Source organism: Cyclopterus lumpus, chromosome 24 (assembly GCF_009769545.1).
Source record: "Cyclopterus lumpus isolate fCycLum1 chromosome 24, fCycLum1.pri, whole genome shotgun sequence".
NCBI classification, from domain to species: Eukaryota; Metazoa; Chordata; class Actinopteri; order Perciformes; family Cyclopteridae; genus Cyclopterus; species Cyclopterus lumpus.
In genome coordinates, this window is record NC_046989.1 from 7,765,180 (window position 1) to 7,781,375 (window position 16,196).

The following is a 16,196-nucleotide window of genomic DNA, read 5'->3' on the forward strand; positions in this document are numbered from 1 at the left end:
TATCTAAAGAAATGCTTCGCTCTGCAGAAGATGTTGAGAGAACTTATGCGATCAGTCGTTCTAAAAGTGTCTAATATTTCCACCAGGACCCTCTAAGCTCCGCTCTAAGCATGCCATCTTGAATTATAAAGTGCCAGCTGCTACAGTTACAGACCAACACCATTGGTGGGCAGGGGGAGCCCCTCCTCCCCGTAACACCTGCCGCTAATCAGCCGACTTCAGCTCTCAAGCTCGGTTTGGTGGCTTCAGGTGCGCTTTGAGTCCAATGTCGGCCCAAACAACTCAACACACTTGAGCAACGACCAGGGGAAGCAAAAATCGAGTCGGTAAATTAAAGTGACAGACGTTATCTCCGCTTGATGGTCTCGAGTGTTTTCCGCGTGGGTGGACATGATGCCAGTTTGGATTTGAGAGAGCAATTTTTTTTTGCGAAACGAGAAATGCATTTCACGTCTCGTATATATGAGAGCAAAAATCTCTCGGAAAAAATATAGTTGATTGCGGGCTCCTTTCCAGATCCGGCTTTACTGCTGCGCCTCAGCAGAGCGCCTGGATGAGCCGGGTGGAAGGTAACCTCCGTTTGAGAAAACCAGCCTCGCTCACTGACCCCTTAAATGTCCAGCTGAGACTGATGAAAGGTCACACGTCCAATGGAAAAATTCTCACATAATTACAACCCGCGGAAGGTATGGTGTCAGTCAGTACTGCCAGGAGTCAGTACCCGCAGCTAATAGCAGCGCTAATGACCCAATAGCATTACTGTATGCTGTTAAATGATGCAAGAATTGTCTGGACTGAATTTGTGTATATTCTGCTGAAGATGGAATTTTCGGTATTTGTTATCTGTATTTTTATTTATTTTTTCGTTTTCAACATAATCAGCGAAGTTCTTTTATCAAATAATCACGTTGGCGTGTTTAAAAAAGATGTCCTATTGAAAAAGAGGTGTACGACCCCTGAAGGCCGAATGAGTTTCTGTCGTGAATGATTATGTTTACAATTTCAATAAGAGACACTTCAGCCCGTCCTCTTCTGAAGTCGGTTTTAGGGTTAGCTTCGTGTTTCTGGGGTGTATTCTCTGCTTGTGTGGATTTTCTGACGCCGCTGTAATGTGGTGAATAAATACAAGCTGCCAGGCTATTTTGGCAACCCACACCGCTGTCTCGCCCTCGCCCGACCACAGATAGGGATCAGCAGTCTTTCCTTAGCGAACGTGGCTACCGGGATAACGTTACAGCCTTATTTTCCTCCAGCCACATACACAAAAGATTAGTAGAGCCATATCCAATATCACAGACAGTCAGGTCCCTTTCCAATCAATAGGCTTAAATCAGAAACCAATCTATACACGAAGATTACATCATCAAAATAAAGATATTGCAAAGGTATATACTGTATGGGGGGGGGCCATTGATGTCAATACATTTGAACAACATACGTTAAAAAACAGATTCAATTTTGCATTTATTTCTCTCGGAAGTTAAACTGTAAAGACAGAATGCCCCCTTTTGCCACTTGATTTTTTTTTTTCTTGTACCGCAAGCTTGTCGATCTAAGAACACATGTCGGGGACTTGTTTGCTTTTTAGGGTGTCAGAGTAGCTGGCAGACTGCAGCTGAGTGTCAGCGCCCACCCATGGGCTCCACTCCGGCCTGTCCTCGCTGCCTGGCAGGTGATAGATCAGACACGGAGGCTAACACGTGTTCCTCTGAAGAAGGGGATTTAGCGAAGTGCTGACCTCCGCTACTCATAGACCACACATTCAAGTACGAAATGTATATCACCCCACTGACAAGGGACATGGGAATCGGACCTTGAGGTCCATGTTTCCAGCGAGCACCCCTTCTCTCGCTATTTATTTTTCTCTTTGTCCACTCCAACATACAACAAATTTGTGCGAACACCCGCACACCGGGGATCCCGAATCGACCCGGACATCATTTGTGGTCAGCGCGGCTCTGTAATGCTCAGTAATACCCTTTGCGACATGCCGGCTCAGATTTATGAAAAGTGTAAAACATGATAAAGAGAGCCGTGCCAGTGTGTGCGGTTATGGGGGAACAACTCCTGCTTTGTCTTGTCAGCCCATTGGGCGTTAGAGCAGGTGGGACGCCATCCTGATACACCACCCCCACTCCCCCTCCCCCTCCCCCTCCCCTCGTCCCAGAACCCATTTTCCTCTGCCCTCCCTCTCCTTCGACAATCAAACAAAAGCTGTCCGATGTCTTTAGCTCTTTGCAGGATCGCGGGCTCGGCCCTCAGAAGTAGCGCTGGAAGGGCAAGGTCCCTGCGCCTTGTACAGGGTGAGCGACGGTGGAGGAGGGGGGCGCACGCTGCATCCCTCTGATTTTTCCCAGCTAAAATAGGGACCTCCTAATCTCCCTTTGGCAGCGTTAACCAGCCAGCCAATTCTGACACATTCTCTAGAAAGAAGCGCCTCTGACAGGTGAGCGGCTGAAAATAGTTGCGTGAGATACATACACACACGCGAGCACATGGTCATATAGTAACGTATAGTACACAGGCTTGACACACACTGTATGAGCCACACGCTGACATCATTGTGTGATGAAATCTGTTTCGCTGCAGAACGTCTTCTGCATAGTACGAATGAATAATAATAATAATGCATTTAATTTATATAGCGCTTTTCGTGATACTCAAAGACACTTTACATAACATATTTATAACAATCTTTTGTTTGGCACTCTTTTTATTATTTTATTATTATTTATTTGTCATTATTTGATGCATTATTTATTAATCACTCTTCTTACAACTTAGTTTATGTTTAATCTGTTCTGTATTGTTCAACTTATTATTATTTTTTCATACATTGAGGTACCAGAAGTCAAGCCATTCATTTATGTAGAAATGTCACATGCTATAATTTAAACAAAAACGTACACATGGTGTGTATGTCTTTGTGTAGTTTAAGTATCTTTAATCTTGATACAACAACCAAAACAATTATGACAAGTCCAAGCAGTTCCAACACTTTAGTGACTTTATGTTTGCTGTTTGTATGGAAATTAATTATACTTAAACTCCTGGCTACAAACCTGGCTGTATGCTTTTCAATTATTATTATTTAATTTTTTTATATGAATACAGAAGGAGGATTGGCAACTACGTTGTTAAAAAAAGAACAGGGATCCAAATAAATCATAAATGATAAACACATTAAAAGAATGAACTAAATCCACATGACACGTACGCACACACAGCGGCCGCCACATAAAGGAAAACACTTCAATCGGGAATGTGCTTTAAGGTTGCGCAAGTCAATAAAAATATTGAATGTGAAAGTGGAAGCCTGGGTCAGGTGGCCGTAAAGATTGTTCCTATGCAAACATGCCTCGTCGTCTTTCCACACAAATGTACACACACACACACACACACGCACACACACACAAACACGCTGAGCGAGGATGGAATGTCAACCAGTATCTTTGGGCCTCAGGTCGTCTCTTATGTTATGAGCCCACGGTCCTGTACTCTATGATCTTACTGAGCTCTCAACATTCAGCACTTCTACCACCTCCCCGTTCCCTGTAGCCTCACCCCTGCATTCATACTTTGGCTGCCACATTTTTTGAAAGGCCAGCAACAGTAAAAAAAAAATGTTTTTAAAAACTGATCTGGATGCTTTCAAGATGATATGTTGCCCCCATGTCTCACACTACAGAGACAGAATCTCTGGTTGTCTTGGAGCATGGAGGCTACTGTGGGTTTGGGTCTGAAGGGTGGAATGTGGCGCCGACGATGACACAACCACCCTCCTCCCCGGCCCTCGACAAGGGGCCTCATCCAGCTGTCTAGTTGTGGTCAGATTCTCAGTACTGTGCCGTATCACATGGGGAGGAGATAATCCCGCACTGGTTGGATCAGGCGCTGGCTGGGACAGGCATAGCTGTCAGGAAGGGAGATGTACACCCGATGCCGAAACGGCACAGAGAGAAAAAGAGACTAGACGGAAGGGAAAGTGAGAGAAAGACAAACAATACGAAAACCGATACGTTCCAAAAGCAGCAGCTTGTTCTTCCCCTCGGCTCTCCCGTTCTTCAACGTTGTCTCACCCTCTCTTTTTTCTTCTTCTTCTCCCTTTCCGTCACCGTCTCTGCCCTCCCGCCTCGGGTCTCTGGCGTTTGCAGCGCCACTTTAAGCCGTAAACTGAAACTGGTTAGCGCTGAGCTCTTACTTCTTGTCAGCGTCTATTAATTATGGGCCAGTTGGATGTTCCAGTTCAAACAGCCCCCGCCGATTTTGGAATTCTAACTCCGGCTGTTTGGTCACTTGTCGCTTGTCGCAGCAACATGACCCTGCAGCCTGCAGAGAGGAAAACTCTGTCTGTCTGTGTGTGTGTGTGTGTGTGCGTGTGTGTTTGTGTGTGTGTGTGTGTGCGTGCGTGTGTGTTTGTGTGTGAAGAAGAGATAAAAGGGACAAAAGCAGCAACAATCTGCGGTCACTCAGTCTGACACGTCTCTAGTTCATGAATTTAAGGTCTACACCTGCTTAATACGTTTCTGCATCACACAAGCGTATTGTTGTAAACGCCTCTACTCACTGCATATCCCTTTATTAAGCCTATCTGTGTCATTAGATAGAGAGAAGCTATCGGATTGATTTAATATCTGGAGTACATGCTTCCTGAAGCACAGTTTATATATTTTAATTTACCTTAACCAAGAGTAATGGTGGAAACAACTACTATAGCTCCATCCGCCGCAAACCCAGTTCCTAGCTGCCTAACCGACTAATTAAAACCACATCCACATGTGTTCAAAGAACAAGAAGTCTATTTGCAAGCCTTATTGATTACTTTAAGGCGTACAAATGGAAAGCTGTGTTAGGAGAGGGGCTCTCGATTTAGCTTCAATCTGCCAGGCATAAAATGATCTCACTGTGTTTGCTGGGAAGAATGAGCTCCCTCTGGGCACGGTGGGTAATTAGGTTAGTGGATAGTCGGTGTCAGGAAATTGAAAGACCATCCTAATCGGATTCTTTTGTTTCCAGAGGAATCAAAGGAATTTATACAAGTCACCGGGAAATCTCACACGACTCAATTCCGCTTGACCATGTAAAGTGTGTTTGCTCTCCCTCGATGCACAAACAACTTTTAATACGAGGGTGTAAATCCAGCACATCAGGTGCATCTGATGTGTCCTCTGAGGTGGCTTCCAAGATAATCCCAGATATGTCCTTTTGTATACTAACTAGGTACTTACACTCTCCCCTCTGCAACATTGAACTATTTCACTTTAAAGGGAAAAAAAAACAGTATGCATTATTACATTGGAATACAATGTATGCATTCATAATTAGTTATACAGGAGTAGATTACTACACTATTTAAAAGGCCTCCTCAACATGCTTAGTATTCCAGTCAGCAACATACCCTAAAACTAGAAACACATTTCTGGGCACAGCTTTGTATGATACTTTGGAAGTAGTCCTCAGTTTCATATTGAATGTAAAGATAATAAAAACACACAAATCCTTATTTCAAGCGTCACATACACACACAGGTACACACAAGAAATCTGATCCCTGCATCCTCAGCATTTAGGAGCAGTGGGCTGCTGTGAGGAGCGATCCTTAAGATGACTCTGCAAAATATCTGCAAACAGTCTTTTATCAATGGAAGTAGTTGGAGCTAAAGTAAATGGTGTAACGTTTTTTTCCGTCATTTATACGTGTATGTGTTGTGTTTTGTTTGCAGGCGTGCGTCTGGACAGGGTGAGAGGGGGGAGACAGAAGTACAAGCGGAGGCTGGACGCAGAGAACAGCGCCTACCTCGGCCTCGGCATCCCCCCTCCAGCCAAAAAGCCACGTGAGTTCTTTTTGTCTTTTTCTATCTCTCACAGCTGATTGTTGCAGATTTGTGTGGCGGCTCAACAATAAAGAAAGGCTTTTCCTTTCATATCGAAGCGATTCCACAACTTTGGGGCGTTTCTAGAAAGGTCAGCAATTAGAAATGTATTCATTTTAGAATACATTTTTTTGTAGATGGATTTTTAATGTCACAGGAAAAAGAAAATACTATTATCAGATTCATCACCGGGCCAACCGCTACTTTTGTGAATGAGCACTGTGTATTATGACTTGCTAGCCAAACACTATGTGGATGTATTATTTATTAATCGATGTATTCATTGTCATTTCTGTGCCACAGTATAATCCAGCCAACATAATTTAATTTTCTTTAATTTTCTGTATACGCTGTGGCCTAAAATTGTCTCATAACATGTCCTATTCTCTCTCTCTCTCTCTCTCTCTCTCTCGCTCTCTCGCTCTCTCCATTTCTGCAGTGACGAAGATCGTTTCCCATCTGTTGGTGGTGGAGCCAGAGAAGATCTATGCCATGCCTGACCCCACCATGCCCGACGGAGACATCAAGGCCCTGACCACGCTGTGCGACTTGGCCGACCGCGAACTGGTGGTCATCATCGGCTGGGCCAAACATATCCCAGGTAGAGAGACACGACTGCTAATGAATGACTGTGTTGTCCGGGATGTTGTTTTCAGATCATATTTATCTCTCTTGATTTAATCATTTCAAGCACTTATAAGATTCTTATCAAATCAATCGATGAAAACTAAATAGAAAAATTGTGTTCTTGTATTACCAATTGATAGATAAATAAATGTTTGCCAAGAAATAGAACTAGGATTAGCTGACCAGTAGTACAAGTCCAATGTGGTAATTAGTGAGATTGTATTGATCAAAGGGGAATTCATACATTATATGTTGTTGGCAAAGTAAGAAAGTAAACCCACATGTGTACTTTAATGTGCTGGAACGATACAGGATAATATTACTGAGTCACCGACTGTTTCACACACATAAACATCCCCACACACACACACACACACACACACACACACACACCGGCACACACAGGATAATTAACATCTGCTACTCATCTACACCTAAGGGAGAAGCTAGTCCCATATTCTAAAATCTAATCAATAAAGAGCAGCTGAAACCTGTGATTTGACTGGGTAGGGTGGGAGAGTCCGGGGGGGATCCGCCCCTGTGTCAATGTATTCCATTTCAATCCCAGACTTAAAGAAGGCAATCCTCTTACTTACTTAAGGAGACTACACAGTAAAATTGATTTATTTAGGGAAATACTGATGGATTTCCCCAGTCCTTGTTGACAAATACCTAAATAATACTTTGTATGCAAAATGTTCTTAGATGTTCTTTTTATCTCTCTCAGTTGAAACAGACACTTTGGGCTCCAGGTTGTTTAAAGGGAGCGCAGGTTGCACTCAAATTAGATACAACTCATTGATCCAATCAACTATGTACAAAATTGCGCATGTTGCCAATTCAAAAATTTTTAATGCAATGTAGCGCTGCAAGCAAGTTTCCTTATCAATTAACTGCAAATTGTTTTCTCAATTAATAGATTAAATGCACATTAGAATTTCCCAGAGCACAAGATAACGTCTTCCTTTGCTTGTTTTATACCACCAAGAGCATAAAACCCAAATATATTCAATTTATACTGAAAATCCTCGCAATAAACAAATCTGGAACCAAAGAGCTGAAACGATTATTCAAAATAAAATAAACTATAATGCAATGTCACGTAGTGAATGAATCTATTCTCAAAAACCAGACCACTAAATATAACAACTTGAGATTTTTTTTCCGACCTGTGGATTTATCACTCATTCCCCAGCTGGCACGACACTAATCAGCTCCTTAGCTCTCTGCTCTGTCCACGGTTAGCCCTAATCACTGATTCGTCATCAGATTTATGTTGAATGAATGCAGTCTGGAGGGTTGAAGATGGGCTCTGGGTGAGAGGATTGACTCTACGAAGACACAGGGGAGCTGCGTGGTCTGAGATCTGGCTTTGGAGGGTCGCTGGTGTCCGAAGCCAGGGAAGATCTCCCTGACCTCTTTTTCATCAAACATCTTGTTTTTTGACAACTTAAAAGAAATATATATAATTCAGGTTTATTTTTCAGACTGTAATCCACAATGTAAGTCTTCATTGTATTCATACAGTAGCAGAAAGGTGGAGAAATTAATTCAACCGTCATATTATATTATCTGTGTATAACTATTGATCTCGTATGCTATGTAGATCTAAATCCAGACCTGACAGAGTTATTTAAGGGGTTTGCGACACTCTGGGGACGTTTTACCCGGGGCCACCGGGTCAGGGTGTCACCAAGTAACGATTAAGACAAAAGGGGTCCCTACAGTTTAACAGTCCACTCCCACCATTACACTCATAGCCCACTGCGCAAATGGCCTTAACGATGAGGTAATAAGAGTCATTACTGCAAATCGCTCCATTAATGTAAAAGTCTTTCAACATCCAGATGTGGAGACCCGAGAGGAAAACATGTAAAAGAAAACATAATTCAGCATTGCATGTTGTCATTTTAAAGAGAATTATTTGTTGGGCTCACGGCAACTCACTTTATTATGCACAAGTAAATATTGACACCAAATATAAATTAGAAGCTTCAGAAAAGAATCCCACATAAAACCAAAACAAACTCTTGGGAGTTGTGGGTTTCCCCTGCGTTTTCGAAGCAGAAGCCCAAGTTCAACATGTTTTGAAAGGAAAAGGCTGTAACTCATCACCAGGCTGCCAGTGGCTGGATGTTACACAAATGGAAACAGAACCGCAGCACGGTTGCCCGGGAGGTCAGGGGTGGCCACTCATTTGTGCAGCTGTTAACACACACACTTACCCACACACACACACCATCTCAGACGTTTAAGTGCACACAACATGGATAGATTTATATTCCAGGCAACAGCGTTCAGCGCCCTCTGGTATTTAATGTTCAGTCAGTTCCGCATCGCTTTCTTCTTCTTTACTCTCTTTCACTCTGCCACTCACACACACAGACTCTGACTACTATCATATCTTTCACACACACTCTCTGGCTTCCTTGTTCTCTAGTTCCCCAGGCTCTCCCCCTCCTACTCCTCCAGCTCACATAGGGCCCTCTAGTCTCATTATTACCTCTGTCTTTTTATTAGGCCCATTAGGGCTCTTAGGAGGCCTGTAATGATACTAAATGAATAGAGAGTGAACTGCTGTCTCTTTTAGACCTAGCTCTCAATGACAGCTTCAAGCTTCACTGCCAACCACTCAGTCTCTTCATTGCACTGAATAGGGATTCAATTACTTATCTGATCTGTACCACTACTGTACTGTTGGAGAGCCAGAGCACTCTTCCTTTCTGCAAACAATCACTAACATGCCATGGTATGTATGTATGAGTGATGCCTTTATGGAAATAGGCACATGGTATACTGTTAAATCATATGATACAGTGGTTCAGTTATGCCCTGTAACATTTCAGGGCGTTACATGCTAAACACTTTGGTTAAGGTCAAATGTTTACTCAACGGGGATTAAAATATTTCCCTTCATGTACACAAGAGCTATGCGTGCCTAAACATAATGATAATAAGAATATTTTAAATAAGAATAATCATCATAAAACACGTATCTATAATGCTATAAATTACCATTGTAATAATGATAATGCATCCATATTAATTATTATAACATAACGTTTCTTTTCAAATGTATTTGCTGTTGCAAATTACGTTTGTAAAAACCGCATGTCAAGTCTTCAATAACCACAAAATTGAGCTAAAAACCAAACCACAGTACACAAACTCTGGCTAGTGTGTACTTGTTAATGCAAGACAGCTATATATGCTAATGGTTTGGAACCAATTTTTGGGTTATTCAGTTATTCAGACAGCTAATCTAAGCTAGTTTGGGCTAACTAGCCTAGCTCAGCAGAGTGTCTGCCATCTCAGCGTCTTTCTCTACTGAATTCATACAATTTGGTGTGTCTACGTTGCCTTTAATCCACATAATTAAATGTATTAAACTGTAGATTGTTTTTTTTTATTTCGCTTTCCATCCAAAGGCAGAGTGCAGTATCTGCATTTTTAGGTATCCTGTGTATAGTCTAGTTTGCCTGTAAACTTTAAAATGTTTTTCCTTCATTTCTCTTTTACTGCTCTTTGCCTTTGTCGGGCAGCATAGTAGATGATACTTCACATAGTGCAGTGGAAGCCTGTGGTACCTTTGTCTCTTTTTTTGTCATCACAAGGGGAAAAAACTGCAGAGATGAAAGTGTCGACGTTCCCTAGTTTGCTCAATATTGTGTCATGTTTGGTCAAACGGCAGCAAATCAGTCGGGTGAAATATTGATATTTCATCAGGGGGAATCACCCTCCACAGCGACACTTAACTCAGCCACCTCCGGGCGACACACCTGAAGCTCCGGGGCGACCCCAGGGGAGCCAGGAAGTCACTCCATCGCTTCAGTAAATTGAGTGGAAAGAAAAAAACACACACGGGCTGGGATGATAAAGAAAAGGAGGAGACAGCTTGATAGCTTGATATTTTACAAAATGCATAAAGAAGTGTAGGAAAAAAAAGCTGAGTAAAATAGAGGGTGCCACAAAGGATGGTATAAAAAACGACTCATGAGTGCTCTTTTCAGTGGAGGTTTGATTCGTTAAACACTGACTTTTTATCTGAATCATTGCTCTATTTTTCTTCGTCACTTTGTCCACACATGTAATATGTTTTAGTCATTGGTCCGCCCTCATTATTCTGAATACACCTGATGGGAATAAAGCCATTAATGTTCTTGTCTTTTGGGGATGGAGAGTACCTTCCTGAATCCCTGATGCAGTGTCTCTACATTCAGTGATCCCGTAGTCCCCCCCCCCCCCCCCCCCCCCTCCTCTTGCTAAACGTGTACCGGATGTCCTCCATCAACTGTCTGAGGCTTGGATCGATTCCCCTTTCGCATTTGGTGGACTGATTACAATCTACTAATCAATGACACCCCCAGCACTCTTTTCTCTCTCTGTCCCTCTCTCTGCCCGTCGTTTCTCTATTTGCTTGATAAGAACCATCGGGAGGACCTCTTTTAAGTCAACCTGCCCCATTTCCCTCCATACAACCTCAGACTTAAGTAAGCAGCGGGGTGGGTTCAAGCCCCTGGGTCAATACCCCCAATCACCTTCCTATTAACTATAGAGGAGTGAAAGGTATTGTGTCACTTGTGGTCCTTTCAGATATCTGTCTGTTTGATGTGGCGGGTGTGAATGTTAGGAGAAGAGACTTGATGGGTCGACCTCGAGATCCCGGATGGATTTTTACCTCGAGTGCATACGGTTGAACACAAGAGACAAACGGATCAAGAAGGTGTCTATCAGGTGGAATATCTTTCTACTTTGTCTCACCTTTCTGGGTGGAAAATCTTTCACTTCACAAAACCGTTATGTTACTCTGTAATAATAATAACGCAGTTTATTATAGAGAAGTCCTGCAATTAAAAGTCTATGACTGACATAACTTCATGTTATAAAGCGCACACTCGAGATGCAAATCAATGTGGACCTAAAACCAAACACAACTCTTCTTAAATACACTGTGCTTTATTCCCCAAATGTTGTCTGCCATCTTTGCTTCGTCAGGGTGGTATTTGAGGTTACTTTCTATGAAGGTCATCAATTAGTCATGTGACTTTACAAGATAAATTATCACAAATGGAGTTATAGGTAACGTTACAACCAATACATCCTTCAAGGCAACTGAGCAAACTCTGCGCGGTAACATGCAGTGTGACGCTTAAGAAGCCGAGTAATTTGAAGTTACGATTTATTTAATTTTTGTAATTATAAAAAAAATTCTACATATATCTTTTAGCAAAATACGCTATTCTGTTACTCTAAAATGGATAAATACAAGTTAAATCGTCATCCGTGCTTTAACTGAAATGTGTTTTCTTAAGATTTCTTGTTTTTTGAGAACAATTGTAATCCCCTAAACTCCTTGTTTAATCCTTTCTTGCTTAAAGTGCCTTATTATATACCCAGATTGCCTTTATTTGCCTTGTATGTGAAAATATACACTACTAACTACTACTAATATGTTAACTTCATATAAAGAAACAACCCTGATTAAGGCATTATAGCCAAATGATGTTTGAGATCAGAATCTATATCGGAGAAGAGTATTTATTATTTGATGGATAACTTCATATTATGACAGATGCTGACATAAACCAGAGATAATGATCAAGTGACAGAGGCCGCTTATTTTTTCCAGCCCATTCATTTGAATCCATTTAAAAATCCAGAATTCATGTTTTTTTTGTTTTGAAGAAGAATTAATTTCGTCTTCTCCTCCTCTGTACCATGACGTGAATAAGAAATGGTTTGGGTTTAAGACTGGATTTGTCCTCACTACGCGGTGTCTCATGTGCTTATGTGGTGGCTTGCAGAGAGCTCTCAGTCGACGGCTGACGGTTGAAGCACCCTTGGCTCATGTTTCAAAGGCCTCCATACTTGACTGATTTATATTCTTCCCTTAAGCCACCGCATACAGTCATCGGCCTCTGTTTCAAGTTGGACTTCCCCGAGGATTATATCGGGTTGTATACACAGCCCATAAAACATCCTGAGGACCCAGATGTCACAGTGCAGTGAGGTTAATGGGTTTATCTCGTGATTCGTCATGTAGTTAAACAGTGTGAGCGCAGCAAATACCAAGAAAAAGAAAAAGAAAATCTCTCCAAAAAAAAGAACACATTTTCTTTTCAACCCCTGCAGGTTTTTCCACCCTCTCGCTGGCGGACCAGATGAGTCTGCTGCAGAGCGCCTGGATGGAGATCCTGGTGCTGAGCATCGTGTTCCGCTCGCTGCCCTGCGAGGACGAGATCGTCTACGCGGAGGACTACGTGGTGGACGAGGAGCAGGCGAGGATCTCGGGCCTGCTGGACCTGCACGTCGCCATCCTGCCGCTGGTCCGACGCTACAAGAAGCTGCGCATGGAGAAGGAGGAGTTTGTCACGCTCAAAGCCATCGCCCTCGCCAACTCAGGTACAGAGGATGTGTCTCGTGAGATAATGGTCTCATGCACTGGAGCCAAACATTGTTCAAACACACTGAACTGTATCTTACATCGTAGTGGAGACACCAACGTTTCCAAATATACCAAATATTTCAGGATGAATTTCGGGGAAAAATCTGGGACAGACATCGAGAATACTGTTATTTGATGGAGTCTTGATTTAAATTTAAATTTAAAGTCAGTGAAAACCTGGAATATGATGAATATGAGATTTTTCAACACGTGAACATTTAAAAAATATATTATAAAAAATATTTCAGAGCTTACTCTTTCAAACAAAGTGTTTACATTAATTACTTTGTGTTTAGGTTACTTGACTTTTGGTTAAAAGGTCTGCAGCCAGTTTGCCCAAACATCCTTTATTTTGGTGTCACGCGCTTGGCAGGAAGGGATATCTCTATATTAAATCTTAAATAAATCTAGATAGTTGGCATTCAATTAAAGCAAACAAAAAAATAAAAGAAATAATGGCAAGTGATTGTCTATATCTGGCGAACCGATCACTTCCATGCTGAAGGATTCCTGATAAGAGGGGACAAAAAGGTCAGGAGCACGGTTGTTTAATTCAACACTCTGTGTGTGTGAGAGTGTGTGTGTGCATCTATATTTTAACTGTGTGCACATACGTGTGTATGTGTGTGTGTGCGTGTGTGTGTGTGTGTGTGTGTGTGTGTGTGTGTGTGGGGAAGAGACTGTCACATTGCGCTCTCATTCTCTCCATCTCCATAACAGCGGCTGCCAGCGCGCCACAGCCGAGGGAGATATATTTAGCATTTCATTAGGAAAACAGGGGCTGTCAATAAAATGTGTTAAGTGGAGTGGAATGAGCGTTGGGGAGCGACGGGCCTCGTTTGTTCCAATGTGAAGACGCTGCGCCCGTATCGACAGTTTGCTTTTCATGAGGCCCGGCTGTCCCCCACTAATCAATGCCTGTTAGGAGTCTTTTCTCCTGCCTGACTGAAAAATGAAAAATGCTGAGCCCAGAGCTTTAGTCTTCTGATGACAAACTCTCCATGGGAGATTGGAGAGAGGGGAGGGTAAATGGGAAGGGGAGAGCCGGAGGGAAAGGGTGTGGGGGGGTGTGTGTGGGGGGGGGGGGGGGTTGATGGAAAGACAGGGATGTAAAGGTAAGGGAGAAGTGTGAGAGAGGAAGGCAGGGGTTGAGAGGGGAGGCTCAGGGAGGGCGAAAGGGCAGCTTCGGCTCGTTTGAACACAGTCTCGGAGCGCTTCGGCTCCAGGGGTCCTGTGGGTGTGACAGCTGTGGAAATTCATGGCCATTGATTTTGTAATTAGCGGAGTATCGATGGGATTGAAGCCAGGCTGCTGACGGATTACATGGAAATTGTTTCTTCAAAGTTAGTTTTGCATTCCGCCCCTAACAGCCTTCAACACACACACACACACACACACACACACACACACACACACACACTTATGAAAACGCTCTCCCTGAGCATTTACACACACTGACACACATTTAAAAAAACATGTTCTTTTGACTCCCCCCCCCCCCCCCCCCCCCCTCTCTGCTTCACACTCACACACATATGCTCACACAGCCAAACGAGGATCAGATCGGTATTAACATGAAGGTTTCAAACGAAGAGAGCTGGAACACATGTGCGGTCCACATAGCCTAGTTAATTTCCCAAGATAGAAACGCAATTTACACAGAAGGCGACTGGTAAAAGAGACTTAATCAGTCAGTTAGGAACATAATTAGCCTTGTACTTTCCTTTTTTTCCTGCCTCATTTACATGTTTATGCACGGTCTTACTTCACTCCACAACTTTCATGACACATTGCGGAGCTGTTTTAATTCACTCGCACTCTTCAATCAGCGGCCACGTTTGGATTAATGTCAGCAATACACCGTTTTTAAGGGTGAGACGAGTCGCTCTCATTCTGTTAGATATAACGAGATGAATCGTTTCGATTCAATTAAAATACTGAATTGACTTCACATTGTGTTGTGCACAATTGTATCAATCAGTTCATGAATTGTGGATATGATACACAGACAGATTAGACCCGACACTGTTGGTCTGTGCCGTGAAAGCGGCTGAAAGCAAACCACTGCTTGTCCATTAAAACGCTCTCTGTCAGCGTGTCCTTTGGAGGACAAGCCTGATTTTTTTCCCCCTGACTTGTAGACTTATACATCGAGAGCAGTTTTTAATAAGTCTCAACTGGTTTTATTTTAGAGCCTATACATAAGGGGGCCAACTGCTCTTTCTTATGGAAATGAAGGCCATCTGCCGCCATCATTCAGCTGAACGATATCCCAGTAATGCAGCCATCTGAATTCATTAGCAGGGGGATGGATGTATGTGGTCCATGATACCAGAAGAAATGAATCTTTTTCCTGTCCCACCGTATATTTATACAGACCTACCTACTGTGCCTCTCCCTTTCTCTCCCTAGAGCCTCGGCCACGCATAGGCATTTATTTAAGGAGCGTCATTAACTACTACCAAGAGAAAACCTCTCTCCAAAATTGAATGTTTGCAAAGACTGAATTTAAAGGCAGCCGATGCTGCTGCAAAACACCACCTTGTTGTTGTAGATCTTTTGTCATACTGGAGAGCCAATAGAAAATGTTTGCTTTCATTCAATACATTTGTCATTTAATATGAAGCTTTAACTGAAGGATAATATAAATATTTTTCCTTCTTCCTTCCATCCCTCCCCACCACCCTTCTTGCTTCAGACTCCATGCATATAGAGAACATCGAGGCTGTCCAAAGGCTGCAGGATTCTCTCCACGAGGCTCTGCAGGACTTTGAGGGACCCCAGCACCCAGAGGACCCTCGACGGGCAGGCAAGTTGCTAATGACCCTGCCTCTGCTCCGTCAGACCGCCACCAAGGCCGTCCAGCACTTCTACGGCATCAAAATGCAGGGCAAAGTCCCCATGCACAAACTATTCCTCGAGATGTTGGAGGCCAAGGCTTGACACCTGGGCCAGATGTTTGACAGACAGCTGCATCACTCAATGGGAGGAGAGGGACAGCCCATAAAAAAATAAAAGGTGGTGTGCCAATTGACAGTGAAAGGATGAAGCTTGGACTACTGAGTCATTTTAACACTTGTAAATGGTTATAAACATAAAAGAAAAGGGGACTTGAAATGGTTTTAAAAAGGGTGAATATCAACCTGATTGACATGGGATCATGATGATGTATATAAAGATGTTGTGTACAGAAATCAGGCAACCAAGGTCTTGTTATAACCAGAGACCCATTGCTCTATATCACCTGAAGCT

The 16,196-nt window shown here is 42.8% G+C and overlaps 1 protein-coding gene across 1 annotated transcript in view; it reads left to right on the top strand.

Annotated features, from left to right (window-relative positions):
* esrrgb (estrogen-related receptor gamma b) overlaps positions 1-15,887 on the top strand; it is a 33,903-nt gene extending 18,016 nt beyond the window's left edge. The window contains exons 4-7 of the mRNA XM_034527664.1: positions 5,723-5,833; positions 6,312-6,473; positions 12,632-12,901; positions 15,643-15,887. Coding sequence (XP_034383555.1) covers positions 5,723-5,833; positions 6,312-6,473; positions 12,632-12,901; positions 15,643-15,887 — 788 coding nt within the window. The remainder of the gene's footprint in view (positions 1-5,722; positions 5,834-6,311; positions 6,474-12,631; positions 12,902-15,642) is intronic.
* The last annotated feature ends 309 nt before the right edge of the window (positions 15,888-16,196 follow it).